This window comes from Penicillium macrosclerotiorum, assembly GCF_028827735.1.
Source record: "Penicillium macrosclerotiorum strain IBT 26536 chromosome Unknown utg000002l_segment0_segment0, whole genome shotgun sequence".
Classification (NCBI taxonomy): Eukaryota; Fungi; Ascomycota; class Eurotiomycetes; order Eurotiales; family Aspergillaceae; genus Penicillium; species Penicillium macrosclerotiorum.
Genome location: NW_026643082.1, coordinates 4,479,167 through 4,498,058, shown reverse-complemented (window position 1 = coordinate 4,498,058; position 18,892 = coordinate 4,479,167). Strand labels below are relative to the sequence as shown.

Sequence of the window (18,892 nt, the reverse complement as noted above, 5' to 3'; positions counted from 1 at the left end):
GCAACCTATACCGATCGAGTGCTGTTTTTGATAAAAAATAGCAAGATCTCATGATCGGACGAGTAAAAAACCACCGATGCTGCTCAATCCAGGTTTCGCTTCAGTTTTGTAGAGTCTGCCGCCATAGATGGGAAATGCATAATGCGATACTGATGTTTGGGCCTGAGGCCACTAACCGAAGACCCTTATCTATCACGTGGAGATAAATGTCATGAAGCTTGGGGCGATCGCCCCCTCGGAGCGCTTCTGATGAGCTTCCCCGCGGTAATTCCTCTGGTCGCCCATGGACTCAAACTTTTCCGTGGCACAGTGATGCATCCATAGTGACTAATATTCTGGCATCAATCACATTCAGTGAATCGGTGCCCACACAAACGTTCCTTTCGTCGCAGCGTACGCGAAGGACGCAATCCAGAGGATCTTTCCATCATGGATAGTCGACCTCAGTCCCCGCCGGGGACAGCCCCCATGGATCTTTCCATGTCTCGATCGGGACGTCGGCGCGACTCTTTGAGGAGCAGGTTGGAGAGCCCTTCTACAGAGTATTGCCAAAGTATGATCGCTGACCTTCCTATCAGTGTGAGCGTGGTGTCGGATGTGGAGATGGCACGAAACGAGGTACGTCCGCCACGTCTCCTCCCTAGGACCGGAAGGCTGTCTAATACTGACACCCGGGACGCAGGTTTTTGATGGCCCTATTTCCGAAAGCATCCCGTCCAGCGCCGTGTCTTTTTCCCATCGCCGTGATCGAGCGGGATCAACCGTCAGCTTCACATATTTCCAAGACGAGGAAGACTTTGCCGAATGGTCCAATGAAGACGCAGTCGATATGGGTAGTGATGGTGAAGAATTATCGGTTGATGAGATCCACGAAGCGGATCTTGAGTCTCACCGGGGCTCTTTTGTCTCGAAGAGACTGTCCCGAGATTCGATTGAACACCCTCTTCTCTCGCGGTATCTCTCTGCAAGCTCCTATGGTCGAGATCGAAGAACTGGGAGTAGACTCAATCAGAAGATTTATATTGCATCAGAAGATTTGACAGCTGTCTTCGCCGGATTCTCAACCAGCACGGGCGGGTTGGCTCTCTATATAGCGCTGTGCGTCCTAACTGGGGGGTTCGCCTATCTTTTACTTCGTTGGCTTCCCCGATGGCGAGTCAGGTTGATAGGCAAACCAGCTCCATTAGGGAAGTGCCACTGGATCGCGATCGAGGTGAGTTGAGAATTCCTGTTGTTGTTGAAAAGTTTCTTACTAACGCTCAACAGGATCAATGGAACCAATTTACTGTCCACGATGTTAGCAGCCAACCCTATGACCGGCCGCTATCCACGGTATTTGTTGACCCCCAGGGTCATGCCTACGATGAAGACCGCGATCCCAACATTGCATCTTTACGTTTCCTTGACTATCGGTATCTGCGCTTCTGTTATCATCCGGTCGAAGATAAATTCGACTTGATCAGCGGCTGGAAAGATCCTTCCTGGACCAATGTGAAGGTCATGCGAACTGGCCTAGACGCTGATGAGCGTGATAGCCGGGAGCAGATTTTTGGGCAGAATAACATTGATATTCAGCAGAAGACTGTCCCCCAGCTCCTGGTCGACGAGGTTTGCGCCCTTCGAAGATTTCCAATCTAATATTATGCTTGTTGACACAACCCCCAGGCCTTTCATCCCTTCTACATGTTTCAGGTGGCAAGCCTGATACTCTGGTCCATGGATGAGTACTATTACTACGCAATCTGCATTTTCCTTATTTCAGTGTTTAGTATCGCAACCACCGTACTGGAAACGAGATCGGTATGTCATTTCTCCATAGGAGATTTACCTAAGCCTTCAAAACTGATCCCTCAATAGACGATGCATCGACTTCGAGAGATTTCACTTTTCGAGTGCGACGTGCGTGTTTTGAGGAATGGATTCTGTAAGTGCATCTCCATTCTACTTATGTTTGCTTGATATGTCGCAAACTTGTCTGATATCTTCCTTCTTCCGATACAGGGCGATCTGTTTCTTCCCAGGATTTAGTTCCGGGAGATGTTTTCGAGTTCTCTGATCCATCACTAAATCAGGTCCCCTGTGATTGTATTCTACTATCAGGTGACTGTATTGTAAATGAGAGCATGCTTACTGGTCTGAATCTCCGATGCGAGCCACTTTGTTGACAAAACTAACATTAAGCAGGCGAATCTGTTCCCGTCTCCAAAATTCCCATGACCGACGAGGCTCTGAAGTATCTCGATCTGAGTGCCCCATCTATACATCCAAATGTGGCCAAGCATTTTCTATTCAGTGGAACTAAAGTCATTCGTGCTCGTCGTCCTCAACACGTAGACGACGACGAAGCTGTTGCTTTGGCGATTGTTGCCAGAACGGGATTTTTGACTACAAAAGGAGCGTTGGTTCGATCAATGCTATTTCCTAAACCTTCTGGATTCAAGTTCTACCGGGACTCATTCCGCTATATCGCCGTAATGGCAATGGTTGCCCTTCTTGGTTTCATTGCTTCATTTATCAACTTTGTCCGACTGGGGGTGAGTCTAATCATTCATGAAACCTGCCTGCTGATTACTGACTAGTAGCAGCTTGCCTGGCATCTTATTATCGTTCGCGCTCTAGATCTGATCACGATTGTCGTGCCACCAGCTCTCCCTGCGACACTTACTATTGGCACGAATTTCGCTCTATCGCGTCTGAAGAAACAACAGATTTTTTGCATTAGCCCCCAGAAGTGAGTAGCTTGCAACTTTGTTAAACTTTCCTGTACATGGGCAGGCTGATTTCTAATCTTTCTTTTCTTCAAACCAATAGAGTCAATGTTGGCGGCAAATTAGACGTTGTCTGTTTCGATAAAACCGGAACCCTGACAGAAGATGGCTTAGATGTGCTTGGGGTGCGGACGGTTGGTAATAGCCAAAGGTTAGTGGCAGTTTCTACCCATCTGGCCGCTCTGATCGGCTAGAACTAAATTGGCCCTAGATTCTCGGAGTTGTTGTCAGAAACATCTGCTGGAGTTCTCCTCGCCCCACCGACAGCCTCTATGCCGTTTGACCTGGAGAAGCAGCGAAAGATTGTCTATACCATGGCGACATGTCACTCTCTTAGAGTTGTGGACGACGAACTGCTTGGTGATCCACTTGATGTGAAGATGTTTCAGTTCACAGGCTGGTCCTACGAGGAGGGTGGAGGCCATCCATCTGAGCAAATTAGCCCTCAGTTTGACACGATCATACCATCTGTTGCAAAGCCACCTATTACACATTTCGGAGAGAGACAATCGAATGGGCCAAATGTAAGTTTGCCTCCAGAGATATTTCATTGCACCGCTCACACTCGGCCGTCTCGTAGATTCCTGTCGAGCTTGGAGTCCTGCGGAACTTCGAATTCGTCTCGCAGCTTCGCCGTGCGAGTGTGGTTGTTAGGCAGTTTGGTGACAATGGAGTGAGCTTTTTTGTGAAAGGTGCTCCTGAGAGCATCAAGGAGATCTGTGCACCTGAAACTCGTCAGTCTCCGCTACTCCCCCTCCTTTGTGCTGCGCCATTAATTTCAATGATAGTTCCGTCCGATTATGACGAATACCTGAACTACTACACCCACAAGGGATACCGCGTCATTGCCTGTGCGACCAAGTACGAACGCAAATTGAGCTGGATGAAAGTCCAAAAGTTGAGCCGAGCGGAAGCTGAAAGCAACCTTGAGTTTGTGGGCTTCATCATTTTTGAGAACAAATTGAAGCCCAGCACATCTTCTGTGATTTCGGAACTCAATCAGGCTGGAATCCGCAATGTCATGTGCACTGGAGACAACATTTTGACTGCTATCAGTGTTGCGCGCGAGTGCGAGATGATTGGTCTGAAGGAACAGGTGTTCATCCCGCACTTTATGGAAGGTAATGTACCCCCATGAGAAGCTAAACGTATTGGGCTAATGATTTGTTAAGAACCTGGGCTCGTCACTAAAACTTCCCTATTATGGGAGAGTGTAGATAATCCTGATATGAAACTGGATCCAAGGACTCTTTTGGTAAGCAAAACAGGTGGTTAATACCGCTGATCGAACCATACCGCTAACTTCTTTCTGTTTAAGCCTGTGGACATCACTCCGGAAACAGATCCATCTGTACCCGGAAATTCTCTACAGGATCGTAATTACTGCATCGCCGTCACAGGAGATGTGTTCAGATGGATGGTTGATTTTGGAAATGAAGATGTGCTCAAAAAGGTGAGCAGCCATTTTATTTCCACCTGACTTGCATCTTCGGAGTTTCCTAACACTTTATTGGCGATAAAGGTTCTCGTAAGCGGAAAGGTCTTTGCCCGAATGTCGCCCGATGAGAAACATGAACTTGTCGAGAAGCTTCAGTCAATCGATTACTGCTGTGGCTTCTGCGGAGACGGTGCAAACGATTGTGGTGCGCTGAAGGCTGCAGATGTTGGCATCTCGCTGTCAGATGCCGAAGCTTCTGTTGCGGCGCCGTTTACCAGCAGACTATTCGAGATTTCTTGCGTACCGAAGTTAATCAGGTCAGTATAAAATGCTGCTCATTGCTTTGTAGACGATGGCGCTTATAAGTCAACAGAGAGGGTCGGGCTGCTTTGGTGACAAGCTTCTGTTGCTTCAAGTTCATGAGTCTATACTCCGCTATCCAGTTCTCCTCGGTTAGCCTTCTCTATACGTCAGGGTCAAACCTCGGCGATTTTCAGGTTCGTACACAATGCCACTCCCAAGGCATGTGTAGAGTAGCGCTGACTCGGGGCGTGTAGTTCTTGTTCATTGATTTGGCACTTATCATGCCAATTGCCATATTTAGTAAGAAATCCCTTCATTCCTTTTTTCATATCATTCAAGCATAGCTAATTGAGTCCCAGTGGGTTGGACTGGCCCATATCCCACGCTTTCTCGAAAGCGCCCTACTGCAGACCTCGTGTCGCGAAAAGTTCTGACGCCTTTGCTAGGCCAAATTTCACTAGTTGTTTTGGCCCAGCTTGGGATCTTTGAAATGGTGCAGCTACAGCCTTGGTATGCCAGCCTTTCTCCTACAGATGCTGGTGCGGTGAAAATCGCTGACTCTACTTTCAGGTTCATTCCTCCTCAGCTCAACCGCGAAAAAAGCAACATCGTCAATTCGGAGAATACTGCCTTATTCCTATTCTCCTGTTTCCAGTATATTCTAACTAGCATTGTTCTGAGTGTTGGACCACCTTTCCGACAGCCTATGACATTGAATGGTGAGCGACTAATCTACTTGCGAAAGATCTCATACTGACAGGCGCTGTACCATAGTTCCATTCTTGTGTACCATCATCATTGATCTCGCAATTGCAGGCTACATGCTTTTCCGCCCATCTGATTGGATAACCAACGTGATGGAGCTGACCTCTATGTCCGACGGCTTCCGAATCTGGATGGTGGCTCTGGCATTTGGGATCTTTGTACTGGCTTGGATTGCCGAGTCAGTTTTTTTCCCTCGCCTTGCGCGCATCATTGGACAAGCCCGCACTCGTCTGCAACCGAACTACCAAAAGCAACGCCGCCAGTATAAAGTCCTCCTGGAAGAGATGGGCCGTTAGGCACATTGGCACATGAGCCTCAAAGGGGCCTTCTAGATAGATTTCAAGACAATTTATAGATTTTCTCATTTTGGCTTTCACAGTCGCATTTTCTCTGATGGAAATGGTATAATACATTTCGTTGATTCCAACCAAAGCGCCCAGCGAGGACGTGAACTCTCTAGGTAATAACAAAAAGGGGATTCAAATGGCATGGAAAGAAGTATCTTGACGAATGAGCCTCCTAAGGCATCTGGTCTGTAGCGAATTGGGTAGGTTTCGGGGCACACAGACTCCTTCAGTGATCCCACGGGTGCTTCCAGCCCAACAGAGCAGGACCATCCTTCTTGGCTCGGTACATGAGCTAAAAGAAAGGGCATTAATTAGTATAATCCTGGGCCTTAGAACCGGAGGGAAGACGTACGAAGAACCACATGCTGGCGCCCAATGCGGTAGCAGTGAAGCGGTAGAGCGGTCGCACCGGGTGGATGTGAATGGGGTGGTGGGAGTTGCCTGCCATGGCTAAAGGAGTCAAGTCAGCGAAGCGGAACAACCAAGTCTATCAACCGAGGGAATCTCACTGTCTGTTGTGCACGGCGGTGCTGGTTCACAAAAGGCAGGTTGCTGGAAGCGGGTTGTCGGCGACCAGCGAAGTTGTCCGGATCAGCACGTGACCGGTGACGGCACGCGCCTTTTCCATCTACCTTCATTCGGCACTTCTCGACTGGCTGCTTTGCACCTTCTCACCTGTTGCCGCCTTGAAAACCTCTTGAATACGTGCAGATGAAGTGTTTGCCCATCGTGTTTCTTGAAAAGGAAATCTAACCATTGTCTTTGGCTGCCTGTGCCTTTAGTTAGGCCCTTGTCAAACCCCGGACGACTTTAAATGGCCAGCCTTCAATAGTATCTCCGGCAATGTGAAGTGTTGTGGACTACTGCCACCTTTTATTTGACCAACTATTACCTCATGCTATGATTCCGATCTGCGGTGCAACATCTTTAACTCGACATTCCCTGGAAAATCCTTTTCCATTCCAGACCTGATATTGTCGCCAATATCGCACAATTCAACACCTATGAACTCCCATTGATAGCTCTGTTGATAACCTGAACACCCCTCCAGTGGCAGCTCCACCTTATACCGAGACCCTACTCCTAAATATTCACAACAGAAGCTGGCCGTGGAAGAAATGGCTATTGTTTCTCTAGAGAGGGATGACAATGGCCAATCCAGGTTTCCCGGCTGCTCTAATATCCGTGACTTCGAATTTATCGGCAAACTCGGCGAGGGAACCTTTGGGTACGTCTGGGTTGAACCATTTTTTATCGACAAGCAGTTACTCATGAATTGGTAGCGAGGTCTACAAAGCAAGATCCAAGAAGGATAACACCGTCGTGGCCCTCAAGAAGATCCTCATGCACCATGAGAAGGAAGGAGTAGGTTCGATCTCTTCCTTATCTCCTTTATCTCTGCTGATCCACTTCTCTCAAGTTCCCAATCACGGCGATCCGAGAGATCAAGCTCTTGAAGGCATTATCCCATCCTAACATTTTGCAACTGAAGGAGATGGCTGTTGAGAGGAGCAAAGGCAAGAATCCACTCTCAGCCAACGATTGAAATATCTTATTGACAAATACCAGGAGAGGGCCGAAAAAAGGCCAGCATGCATATGGTTTTCCCATACATGGAGCATGACCTATCTGGACTCCTGGAGAATCCAGCAGTCCAGTTTACAGAACCACAGATCAAGTGCTATTTGATGCAGCTCCTAGAAGGGCTTCGATATTTGCATGCAGTATGAATCGACTCCCTTCCTCCTCTAGGTCTTATAAACATATTCTAATTTGCACCACAGAGCTGCATCCTTCACCGTGATATGAAAGGTATATTTGATAATGGAAATTTGTTGGCCAGGGCACTTGGCTAACAGAATTTGAGTTTAGCTGCCAATCTTCTCATTAGCAATGGGGGAATTTTACAAATTGCCGACTTTGGTCTGGCAAGACCTTTTGACGAAGCCCCTCCACAACCAGGAAAGGGCGGAGGAGAGGCCAAAAGAGAGTATACAGCCTTGGTTGTCACACGGTGGTACAGACCACCTGAATTACTTCTCCAGCTCCGGCGGTACACATCCGCCATTGACATGTGGGGAGTTGGGTAAGCCTCCTGCTCTTTTCTGCCGTTTCTGCTACGTTTCTGACTACTATTAGATGCGTCTTTGGCGAAATGTTCAAAGGAAAGCCCATTCTTTCCGGCAGCAGTGATCTCAACCAAGCTCAATTGATCTTTAGCTTGGTTGGGACACCAACCGAGGAGAACATGCCTGGATGGAGTAATCTACCAGGGTGTGATGGAGTGAAGAGCTTTGGTTACAAACGCGGAAACCTCTCTGAAGTCTTCAAAGAGTAAGACTAAACCTTTTTTCTAAAAAAAAAATTAAGCCTGAACTGATAATCTAATAGACAAAATCCTGCTGCTGTCTCACTATTGACCGAGCTCCTCAAACTCGACTGGCGAAAGCGTATCAACGCTATAGATGCTTTGAAACATCCATACTTCACCACACCGCCACTGCCAGCAAAGCCTGGCGAGATCCCTCATTTCCAAGATTCACACGAACTCGATCGAAAGAAGTTTCGAAACCAACAAGTACCCATGCCCCCAGCTCCAGCGATGGGGTCAGCGAATCCCGCATCTAATGGAGGTTGGTCCGGACCTCGGCCAGACTCCCGAAATAGTCGGATCCCAGCCGGCGCCCGTGGCGGTCGCCCCAACGTATCAGGCGGACCCGGCAACCACCGACGCGGGCCGTTCCCTCCTGGGCAAAGAGACAACGGGCTCCCTCCGCGGCCTCCTGTGGGAAGCACTCATCCTCAATGGGACGGCTCGCAAGCCGGCCGAGGCGACGGACGAGACGATCCGCGACGGGACCGGTTCAATCAGAATCGCCCTGGGCAACGTTTTCCTCAAGGCAATCATGACTCTTACGTCCCAGGCTACGGCAATTCGCATGATCGAGGGCGCGAGCAGGGTGACTACCACGCACAATCTAATCAAGACTGGCGCGGGCCCAATCGGCGTGACTATCGCCGCGAACCGCCCCAGCATCAGCAGCAACGATTCCGAAGCCGCAGCCCTAGCTTCAGAGACTCTAGCAGAGGCTGATACCTATAGTCACACAGATCTGGTTATTATAATTGCTAGGAAGCAGTTTTTTCCGCCATAGTACATCTCAAAGCTAAAAATATGATGCTCAGGCAATGACGCGAAAGGCTGTACATTTTTCTCTACGGGGTCGGCTCCAAAGTGACGAATCTTTTACATGACTAGTCTCCTGCTGGCAGATGTGCTTTATCGAAATATGTTAAAGACCGAAATGGAACCGTTCATGTCATAACTTTTTTTCTAGCCTTCAATAGATACTATTTTCAAGTGCCGAATCCCTGTATATCACATTTTCATGAGATGAGTGTAGCCATCCCTGTTCCCAGGGCCAGAAATATTTGCAAAAAAGAGGGGGAACAATCTTTTGGTGGGACCTCGTTGAAAAGAGCCCGTGGATTCGTGAAATTTTGAACCGTGATGTTTAATAAAGGTTCAATCAATGTAAAGTTGATTACAAAAGAGCTTTCCAAGTTGCTCTAGTATAGAATGCGGGTCATGATTCGGGCTGCAGCAATGGTCAGAACCAAGACAGGTATGAATGCGGGGAGAAAGCAAATTAGAGGTAAGTCTTACAAGAAAGGCTCTCGAGTCTTGAGTATAGGTCCTTGATAGTCGCGTTGTCGACGTTGCTGATATCGGCCATCAGGTAAGCGACCTGAAAATGGTTAGCAGCTTCTTCCAGGAACGCAACGATGAAGTTTTGAGGGAAAGCTTACATCGCCTCGGCTGTCGGTCATTTGTTTGTCGACGTTGTGGTCACCAATGACTTCGTTGACTGTACAGACGCAACAAAGTCAGCTCAGGATGCTTCTACCTGGAAACATAGATGACAGATATGGGAAGAGCTCGTACCTTTTCGCAGCACACCAGGAATATTCTGGTGAATATAGATGACCTATAGAGTAAATTATATATTAGCCTCATTCTCTAAAGAATATGGAGCTCATCCAATATTGGATTGAGAAAGATGCACTTACGCGAGCGTGGTTTGGCTCGTCCATGGTGAGAGAACGGAGGGTGACTTCGGGCAGGTTGACAGCGCCCAGGGTAGAACCCTCGTTAACATAGCGGGTCAAGGCCTGAGCAACCTCAACGCCGATGGCACTCTGGGCCTCCTCAGTGCTACCACCGATGTGAGGGGTCAAGATCAAGTTCTTGAGGGCGCGCAGGTCAGCGCCCCAGGTGTTCAGGTCATTGTTGAAGTAGTCGCCGTTTCCAGCGGGTTCGTTCGGGTATACATCCAGAGCAGCACCAGCAATCTTACCGCTGCGCATAGCAAGGATGAGGGCGGGGATATCGACAACGGTACCACGGCTGGCATTGATCAAGTAGCTGCCCTGCTTCATCTGCTCGAACTGCGCCTGACCGATCATGCCCTTGGTCTCGGGGAGTTCGGGCACATGACAAGTGACGAAATCAGCCTCACCCAAGAGGGCCTCCAGGGTTTCAACTTGACGCGCAGTGCCCAGGGCCATCAGGTTCACGACATCATAGAAGATAACCGACATGCCCATGGACTCGGCCAGTACTGACAATTGGGCGCCAATGTGACCGTATCCAATGATACCTATAAAGGGATATTAGTCCGAGATGAAAAGATCCCAAGGCGCTTTAAACAAAATCCAAAAGGTCGGCCTACCCAGTGTCTTTCCACGAATCTCCCAGCACTTGTTGCTCACTTTGTTCCAGGTACCGTTGTGCATCTCATTTGAGCGATCACCCAGCTGTCGCGCAAGGGCAATGATCTCACCGATGACCAGCTCTGCAACACTGCGGGAGTTGCTGAAGGGAGAGTTGAAGACAGCAATACCGTGCTCGGCAGCATATTGAAGGTCAACCTGGTTGGTTCCGATACAGAAACATCCGATGACGATCAGGTTCTTCGCCTCTTTCAGGACGCGCGCGGTAAGCTTGGTTTTCGAACGGATACCAATGACGTGGACGTCCCTATTTTTCCCAATTGTAAGTCAGAGCATTTGAATAGTATATCTTGTAAGCCGAGGACAAACGTACCGAATCTTCTCAATGAGCTGGTCCTCTGGGAGAGAGGACTTAAGGAATTCGACTTGGTAGCCCTGCTGCTGGAGGATATCCCGGCCAGTCTGGTTGACATTCTCCAGCAACAAAACCTTAATATCCTCAGTAGCGAACGGCTTCAGGTGCTTCGCATTGACCAGAGGGACCGTCCGAGTCAGCGCCGAGCCGTGGCTAGACGGGGAGTGGAAGGAAGCATTGGGAGAGGTAGACAGGTACTGAGCCTGAGCAGCCAGGTCGTCCGTCCGGGGACGAATATCTCTTGCGGTGGCCATTGTGTGAGAAATAGAGTGAGAGAGTGAATAAGAGGAGGGGGATGAAGGCTGAGGAAGGGAAAGAAAGAATCTCAAGAACTATGAATCATACGGCCAGTCACCGTCCCATTAGATAAGCTTCACCGAGAGTCGCCGGAATCGGCCCGCATGCAAGCAGCCTTTTTTTTCGAGGCCTGTCATTTGCTTAATAACCGGCACTGTGATCTATAAATCTGTCTATTTGGAGTACTATTCTGCTTAATGATCAAGCGTGCGCATCAGTGTTGCAATTTTGTATTTTGTCATGTTCTGGTGTGCTCCGGTGGTCCTCAACCGTGGCTCGGTCGGGTCAACTGGCAGGATGTCGTGATGGAGGGGCAGCGCGGGGCGGAGTTTTCTTTTCCGGCTCCGTTTTGCTATTCTTTTTTTTCTTTTGCCGCGACTGGAGCAAAAGAAAGTACGGAGTTCAAGACTAAAGATTAAATACGCCAATCAACAGCGGGCGCGGACAAGTGGGGCGGATCGCAGGAGATCGACGGCGGTTTAGTTGGGTCTGGGTATACACAATTTACGACAGAGGACGTGGTGTTGGTGGCTGGGATGCACTCCGAGTACGATAATATGCATGCATACTGCACTTAACGGAATGCATTGCATATAAACATACGCCGTGTCACCTTTCAGCCATCGGGGACTGTTCGACGGAGATGCCAGAGCGGACAGATCGCCCGCTTCTACAGGTGTTACAGAAGAAAAAGCGTCGCAACAGGATCTCAACCAGCGCACTGTATTATGATGCGTGCTTCTGATCAGTGGTATTGAATGGCTCGAGCAATGTTTTATGTGAGTTTCTTTTTCACGTTTTCCTTCAGGATATCGCACATCTAGACCTGGAGACCCTGCATCTTCTTGGTGGCCTCCTCGGCACCACCGGCAGGCTTGTTGGCCTTGGCCTTGGCCTTCTGCGAGGTGGAGTCCTTGGGGAGCTCTTTGACATATGGGAGGAACTCGGGAGCGCCGGGGATATACTTGCGCAACGGCTCCGGGACCTCAATGCCCTATAAAACAGGTTAATACGTCGGTCACGGGAAGGATCGCATCATTGGGATCACTAACGTCTTCGCGCTGGTAGTTCTCCAGAACACAGCAAAGGGTGCGCTCGGTGGCACACAAAGTAGCGTTCAGCGCGTGCACATAAGTCTTCTTCAAATCGGTCGCCTTGCGAGTTCCAAAGCGAATCTCCAGGGCGCGAGACTGGTAGTCAAGGCAGTTGGAGCATGAGACAAGTTCCTTGAACTCCTTCTGAAAGGGGAACCAAGCCTCCAAGTCGTACTTCTTGGAGGCAGCGTTGTTCAATGCTCCGGAAACAATCGCCACAACCTGATACGGGAGGCCGAGGGACTTGTAGAACTCCTCGGAGGTGGCCATCATGTCCTCAAAGGCTTGCCAAGAGTCCTCGGGCTTGGTCAGGACGAACTGCTCGATCTAAAGTGGACATGAGGCACTGCACAAAAAGAATTCACCCGGAGACAACGACTGGACTTACCTTCTCAAACTGGTGGACACGGAAAATGCCCCAGGCATCCTTGCCGTGGGCACCAGCCTCTTTCCGGTAGCATGTGCTGTAACCGGCGTATCTGTTTCACAGAGTTAGCGTGTTGCATTCCAGAGTATGCGCGCCTGGTAGGCTTCTTACTTGATGGGGAGGTCCTTCTCCTGCAGCCACTCGCCGTCATGCAAGGCAGACAGAGGCTGTTCTGAGGTAGCGATCAGATACTTGTCAGTAGACTTATCCTCGCTTTCCGTAACTTTGTACAACTCCTCGTCGAACTGCTCAAGTTGGGCAGTCTTCGCCATGAGATCCTTCAACATGAATTGCGGGGGCTGGTTGGGCTTGTACCCCTTGTTGAAGAGGAACTCAAGGCCGTAATTAATAAGGGCCAGGTTGAGGAAAAGACCATAGCCCGTCAAGCAGTATCCGCGATGGCCAACGATCTTAACTCCGCGCTCGGGGTCATAGCCGTCTAGACGAGTGAGAACTTCGTGGTGGGAGAGGGGTTCGGAGGGCCGTTTCGCTTCGGCGTCTTCAACGTTCCAGGTTCGGATAATTTGGTTGTTGTCCTATCATCGTTCTCTTATTAAGTTTTCCATATTCCCCAAGGCTTGTCAAAGTGATTCATACCTCATTGTCGCTCACGGGGACTGATTCATGGACGTAGTTGCCAATCATACGAATCTTGCGGTCGCGCTCCAACTCCTTCAGCGCAGCAGCATCCTCGGCGTCCTTCTTGCGCTTATCCATGTCGGCCTTCTGGCTAATCAGATCGCTGGCATCCTCCTTGTTCTATTCATGCTCGCCTATCAGTAACTTTTTCCTCCAGCCAAGGCGTTCAAGTTGAAACAAGGTACCTTCTTCTTCTTTCCAATCTCCTTCATAAGCGCATTGAGCTGCGAGCCGATCTGAGTCACCTCATACCGTGCTTAATCGAGTCAAAAAAATGATAGCCTGGCTTGAATGGGAATCTATCATACCTTTCCGAGCTTCCTCGTACAGCGCAATCACTTCATCCACGGCCTCTTCGGGGGCGAATCGACGGCGCTGACTCTCCTTGATCTTCTTGGGATCGCCGCCACGCTCAGCGATAAAATCATTGAGGTCGAGCATGGTGAACAGACGGGAGAAATGGAAGGTGACAAGTTGCAGGGAGTGAGTCAGGGCCGTTCTTCCAGTTGTGGAGGGGTAAAATCCTAGAGTGCGCGGGCGGGGCATTACTTAATCCAGCGCCCAAATCGTCAATATCTATTTTGTATGCAGCGAGAGCCCAGGATTGACCGCAGTTCATTAGTCTTTGATCCAAGTTTATTTCAAGGCCTGCGCGGCCATTTCATTACTCTATGCATGCTCGATACCAAATACAGATTCCCTAGCCTGAAAAACTCATGATTCATGCAACCAAGCCCAAATGTTCCACCAAATACAGAAAGAATAGTAACAGAGCAGATTGGAAAGACACTTGTGTTAAGAAGGAGAGAAAATATTCAAGGAGATAGATGGGTCAGCCGGTCATTTGACTCGTTCATACAGCAAGGCCTCCTGGATAATGAATACTAGTCAGCATGGCATGGACGACGAGGGTGGCATGTAGCAGCCATCAATGGCGGAAACCTCCTTCTCTGATACAGATGCGCGCGCGGGAGAGAGAGAGAGAGAGAGAGAGAGAGAGAGAGAGAGAGGGAAGGGGGGGGGGTATCGGAGCAACCCAGAGCACAATGAAAGGAGGAGTGTTGACAAATTTGAGGGCTTACCCAAGCTAGACGAATAACCATACGGGCACTTGTGTTGCTCTTGACGGGGAATCGATTGCATACCGTAGAAAAGAAAAGTAAACAAGGCAAAGCAGATGATGGTTGCACAAACGAACATGTCCTCTGGATCACATCATCGTGCATTTGTTGTTACCGGCCGGCTGGGACGGGTTTTGAGACTTCTCAATCTCGCCGATCATGAGATCAAATGCCTTGGAAACGTTGAAATCGAGGAAGGCACTAGCCTCGGTGAAAGCACAGCCGCACTCCTCTGCTAGCTGTCGGCCCTCATCGGTAGAAACCTGCCGTTGTTCTGGCTTGAGATCACTCTTGTTCCCCACTATCACTAGTGGCACTTGGTCCGCTCCCTTGAGGAAAAGAAAAATAATGGTTAGTTGGAGGCTGGCAGGCTGATGAGTGGGCGGCGAATCAGAAGCCTACCAAATGATTCAGAATCTTATCCCTTATTGTCTTCACCATATCGAACGACTGTCGTGATGTGACGGAATACACAATGATATAGCCATGGATCCCAATGAAATGCTTTGAGTTCAAAATGCTGTACTCGTCCTGTGGAACAGTCAGATCGCCCAGGTTTCCTTGGCTGAGACACTGGCGAGACTGCCTACCTGTCCGGCAGTATCCACAATCTCAGTCGCATAGTCCTGGCCATTGTACTTGATAATCCGACTGAAAGTATTCTCAATCGTGGGGTAGTAGCTTTCCACAAAGTGGTGCTCGACGAAGCGGACCGTGAGCGAGGATTTCCCTAGTGAGCAACAAAGAAAGGTCAGACATGAATTCTAACAAAAATCTAACCGGAAATTTGGTGCAGTAGATCATACCCACGGAGCGACTGCCAACAATCGCGATCTTTCTCTGCTTTGGCGCGGCAGGCATCTTGTGGAGACTGTGGTAAGCACGGCAACACCAAAGCGGGTGGGCTTGAGAAGAAGCTTTGGCAAAGATGGAAGAAGGGAGAATCTGATGCTTGTGAATTGGAAGCGGTTCCAAATGGATCACTTGAGAGAAAGAAAAGGATCCAGCGTGTTCATTCCGGTCGGGTGGCAAAGTTCCATGAAGCATGGATCCGGCTGGGGAGCTCCATCACTGCAAACATTGCAAACAGCTGATTAGATATGCCCCGGGGCCACTTCCAAGTTTTAAACCTCAGGCGCCTAGAAGGGCCTGGTCAAACAACAAAGCAATTCCCATGTATACACATGAGATTTTGATCTTTGACTACTTACGGGATCTAATGACCCTCTCCAATTGAATTTCTGTTATAATTTTTTTTTTTCAAACACCACATAGTACATTAGGATAATCAAAGATAGAGAGAATAAGGAAAGGGCGAGGGTATCTATCAGTGGTTTCAGGGATTCACAAGTGTTGCCTCTGTGCCACAGTATGGCAACTTCATTACTCCTGACGAGCAACAGGTGTAGACAAGAAAAATATATGTACATGAAGAAATTGGTTGTTTCGGTAAAAGGATCGATGCACACCATCACTCGTTATCAATTCGCTGAATCTGACTGATAAGGTCTTCTAATCGAACAAGGAACCCACTGGGATCTCCCTTAGTCTGGAAAGAAGGCACTTCTTGCTCAATCTTTTTGTGATACTGCAAAAATTCATCAACAGTCGACATAATGGTCGTCAGTCCTTTGGGGTGCAGATATTTCTTGACTTGGAAGCGAACATCAGTACTTAGGCAGAGTGCTAATAAGAGCACCGCCAAATATCCAACTGCAACATTGTGGTGAACTTCCAGAACAGAGTGAGCCTGTATTCTCATGGTTAGATAGCTCGCATGAAAATAGAGACATGTGGCACAGAGCCATACCTTGGAAGTAGAATCTGCATGAGACACAAAGAGTTGCAATAATCGTTCAAGAAGGGGCTGGCCCGTACTAGGGGATTGGAGGAATATCGAACGCGATCCTTCACTTTGTTCTACCAAGTTGATGAGGGCACCCAAGGCCAAGATAACCGTATCGAGGGAATTATTTTCTTGCTCCAGCGCATCCTCTGTCAGCTCTCCGAATCGAGTTGTTGCAACCGTCACCAGCGCTTGAATCATCGGCCATGTCGCAAAGTCATCACAAAGCATCTGGTTGTTGTTGGTTATGTTCAGAAGCACTCGAAGATAGACTGACTGAGTCTGATGAAAAGTTGCATCCGACTTTTCATCGACTTGAAGCAACTCATGCATCCCAGCAAGTAGACTCAAGACATCGCGATGATCTTCTTGGGAGGGATTCACGGAACCGGTATGAAACTCAAGGATAACTAATCCTGGGACCATTATCTGCCTCTGGACAGCCAAGGCATTTTTACTGTGTGAGCTTTCAGACAAGAGTAAGTCCACTAGCTGTTTCAGCACAGGTATTGGGAGGCCATCCGGACTTTCTCCCTTTGCCTGATATGCCGACATGATCACTCTTAGACAGAACAGTATCAAATAGCACGGAGAGAGCTTAGACGAGGGAGTGTCGGGGAATAAAGTTGACTTGATTTGCGGTGTAATGTTCTGCACGGAGTTCTGTGCAGCTTTAGACAGGTTGCTCGCTCGATCTCGTGCCAGAAAGCAGATATCATCCTGGGAATCTAGGAGACCTGAGGAGACTTTCAGCAGCTTTGGCCATGCAGCGGTTGCAAGAACATAGGGGAGAGATCGGCCCAGTGAGCTCAAGGCAAACACGCACAAAGAGAGGGAGGACGAGACCTTGTCGAAATTACTTGAGAGACCATCGACAAGGCGCTTGTCGAAGTTGCACTCAACAAATTGTTGAGCTAGCTTCGGATCTAGCAGTTTTCCACAAAGCTGAACGAGGGCATTGCATCGCGCAGACGCAGATACATTGGAGTCTTCTAAATCTTCGAATATGGACTCGACTGCACCCCGATAGCGCGCGTTGCCTCCCGCTTGTCGGAGCTCGTGGATACTTCGGACAGAACCATCATCATCGTTGGCTTCCTCGATCGCAAAGAGGCGAGCCCTAGGGATGTTGCCTCGCATTTTGAACTGTCCAGAAGCAGAAGTCTCCTGTCCAGATTCAACTGATAATGGTGCATCAAAAAGCGCGTCCTCCAAAAGGTCATCTAGGAAGGAGCGCTGACGGGCATAGGTGACTTTGGAGCTTGATAAATGCGCTGAATGTGTGGCTGGGGAGTCCTGACTAATATCTTTAGACCGACTTTCAATGCGCGCGCTGTGTGGTACCATTTCCCTGGTTCGATTTGGACTATGCGGTGTGAAAGGTGAAGGCGGTTGACTAGTAGATGAAATGGCTGGGGACGAGGGGGGATCGGCCGATGGTTCTCTCGTACCCAAGGAGTCAATCAATCTTCTCCGGGTAGGAGTTGAGCTCCTAGGAATGATTTTTTCCTGTCTCAAAGGGCTCGTAGCTAGAGCTTCTGTGGAACGCGGCGGAATCTTGATCTTGTCTGCTGGTTCGTCTCTACCCGAATAGGCAACGCCTTGTGTCTGCGCTTTGGGGTTTCGAGTGACAATCGGACGAATATCTTGTTTCTGGAGGCCCACGGAGCGTGCACTGTCTTTCTTCTTTCTAGGTGGCAGCCCGGGTTCCCGTGCGCTCTTCTTGCTATGAGGCGATGCCATTTCATTCGAAGGGTCGGGGATATCGGCTCCGGCGGAACCATCGCGAAACTCAGGTTTTGACTCGATTTCGATAGGTTTATGTAAATTCGGTAGATGTCGAGGCGCTGTAGCATCTTCATTGGCGCCGAACCGCCGACGTTTCCGCCGCATGATGCGATCCTGAGCCTCTTCGTCTGAAGATGGTATTTCAAAGATATTGGCATCCTCGGGTGGGCGGTGAGTTCTCTGTGTTGCGTGCGGAGAATTGGTTGCGCCTGGAGTTGTCGGCTTTTGATAATCATGTTCGTTGCCCGAGCCCTGGAGGGTGGTTGTGCGGGACTGTCGAGTCTTCCCAAGAGAGCCCTTGGATTCTTTGGAGGTCTTGGCGATTGAGGTACGCGACGACATGGTTTTCAAGCCAGATTGTTTGTTGCTCGAGGAGCCGTATGTCACGAGCCGCCGACTGTGCGGGTGTGAATGCTCCATATTTGCGATCCGGGGTAGGCGGGTGGTCCGCACTTCATTCGAACCAAGGGGCGCAATAACGGTGTTGAAAGCGGTACAAGCGAATGGACGGGCTTAGCGAGCAGGTTTAATCGGGTTGACAGTCGTTACTGACACGAACCACATTCCGAAAGCCCCATGAAGTCTTGTAGACGTGAGGAAATCCAAGGTGAGTCGCGCAGCGCGAGCGGCCTGCGAAGGACACAGCAGGGAGGGAGCTAAGGTTTGACACTAGATAAAGGCGCGCGCAATCTGAAGGCGCCAGGCTCTTCAAAGACAAGTAAATCAGAGGAGGTGTGGGGCCAGAATCACTTGGAGGATTGCGGCGAAAAGGCACAGACGTTTCAAGGTCGAGGTGATGTACGGGGCAATGTACATCTGGCGCACGATAAGGTCCGAGCGGTGCGGAGGGCCGAGAGTGACCTTCAGATGTCATAACGGCAAAATTCACAAAACCTTAGAGCCAATGAAA

The 18,892-nt window shown here is 49.3% G+C and overlaps 7 protein-coding genes across 7 annotated transcripts; 2 read left to right on the top strand and 5 right to left on the bottom strand.

Moving 5' to 3' along the window:
• Positions 1-429: 429 nt before the first annotated feature.
• Positions 430-5,570, top strand: N7462_002762 (uncharacterized protein; the record flags this gene model as incomplete). The annotated part of the gene is made up of 19 exons (XM_057074488.1): positions 430-618; positions 683-1,213; positions 1,267-1,608; positions 1,666-1,800; positions 1,858-1,924; positions 2,185-2,534; positions 2,586-2,731; positions 2,812-2,919; positions 2,980-3,292; positions 3,349-3,502; positions 3,557-3,889; positions 3,941-4,023; positions 4,087-4,221; positions 4,291-4,523; positions 4,580-4,703; positions 4,764-4,809; positions 4,869-5,019; positions 5,080-5,228; positions 5,284-5,570. The coding sequence occupies 19 exons, from the start codon at positions 430-432 to the stop codon at positions 5,568-5,570; spliced, it is 3,876 nt and encodes a 1,291-aa protein (XP_056938129.1).
• A 277-nt stretch (positions 5,571-5,847) lies between these two features.
• N7462_002761 (uncharacterized protein) lies at positions 5,848-6,069 on the bottom strand (the record flags this gene model as incomplete). The annotated part of the gene is made up of 2 exons (XM_057074487.1): positions 5,848-5,913; positions 5,974-6,069. 2 exons carry the CDS (start codon positions 6,067-6,069, stop codon positions 5,848-5,850), a joined length of 162 nt encoding a protein of 53 aa, XP_056938128.1.
• Positions 6,070-6,739: 670 nt separating this feature from the next.
• N7462_002760 (Serine/threonine-protein kinase bur1) lies at positions 6,740-8,715 on the top strand (the record flags this gene model as incomplete). Its single annotated transcript, XM_057074486.1, has 7 exons — positions 6,740-6,849; positions 6,905-6,990; positions 7,191-7,345; positions 7,406-7,433; positions 7,494-7,707; positions 7,761-7,955; positions 8,013-8,715. 7 exons carry the CDS (start codon positions 6,740-6,742, stop codon positions 8,713-8,715), a joined length of 1,491 nt encoding a protein of 496 aa, XP_056938127.1.
• A 476-nt stretch (positions 8,716-9,191) lies between these two features.
• Positions 9,192-11,024, bottom strand: N7462_002759 (D-3-phosphoglycerate dehydrogenase; the record flags this gene model as incomplete). The annotated part of the gene is made up of 7 exons (XM_057074485.1): positions 9,192-9,220; positions 9,289-9,370; positions 9,432-9,490; positions 9,568-9,610; positions 9,693-10,282; positions 10,355-10,662; positions 10,729-11,024. The coding sequence occupies 7 exons, from the start codon at positions 11,022-11,024 to the stop codon at positions 9,192-9,194; spliced, it is 1,407 nt and encodes a 468-aa protein (XP_056938126.1).
• Positions 11,025-11,887: 863 nt separating this feature from the next.
• Positions 11,888-13,668, bottom strand: N7462_002758 (serine--tRNA ligase SES1; the record flags this gene model as incomplete). The annotated part of the gene is made up of 7 exons (XM_057074484.1): positions 11,888-12,061; positions 12,120-12,488; positions 12,550-12,640; positions 12,700-13,124; positions 13,186-13,347; positions 13,413-13,483; positions 13,536-13,668. 7 exons carry the CDS (start codon positions 13,666-13,668, stop codon positions 11,888-11,890), a joined length of 1,425 nt encoding a protein of 474 aa, XP_056938125.1.
• A 769-nt stretch (positions 13,669-14,437) lies between these two features.
• Positions 14,438-15,209, bottom strand: rhbA (Rheb family small GTPase rhbA; the record flags this gene model as incomplete). Its single annotated transcript, XM_057074483.1, has 4 exons — positions 14,438-14,677; positions 14,751-14,879; positions 14,939-15,078; positions 15,155-15,209. 4 exons carry the CDS (start codon positions 15,207-15,209, stop codon positions 14,438-14,440), a joined length of 564 nt encoding a protein of 187 aa, XP_056938124.1.
• Positions 15,210-15,819: 610 nt separating this feature from the next.
• N7462_002756 (WAPL family protein) lies at positions 15,820-18,402 on the bottom strand (the record flags this gene model as incomplete). Its single annotated transcript, XM_057074482.1, has 2 exons — positions 15,820-16,098; positions 16,159-18,402. The coding sequence occupies 2 exons, from the start codon at positions 18,400-18,402 to the stop codon at positions 15,820-15,822; spliced, it is 2,523 nt and encodes an 840-aa protein (XP_056938123.1).
• Positions 18,403-18,892: the final 490 nt, after the last annotated feature.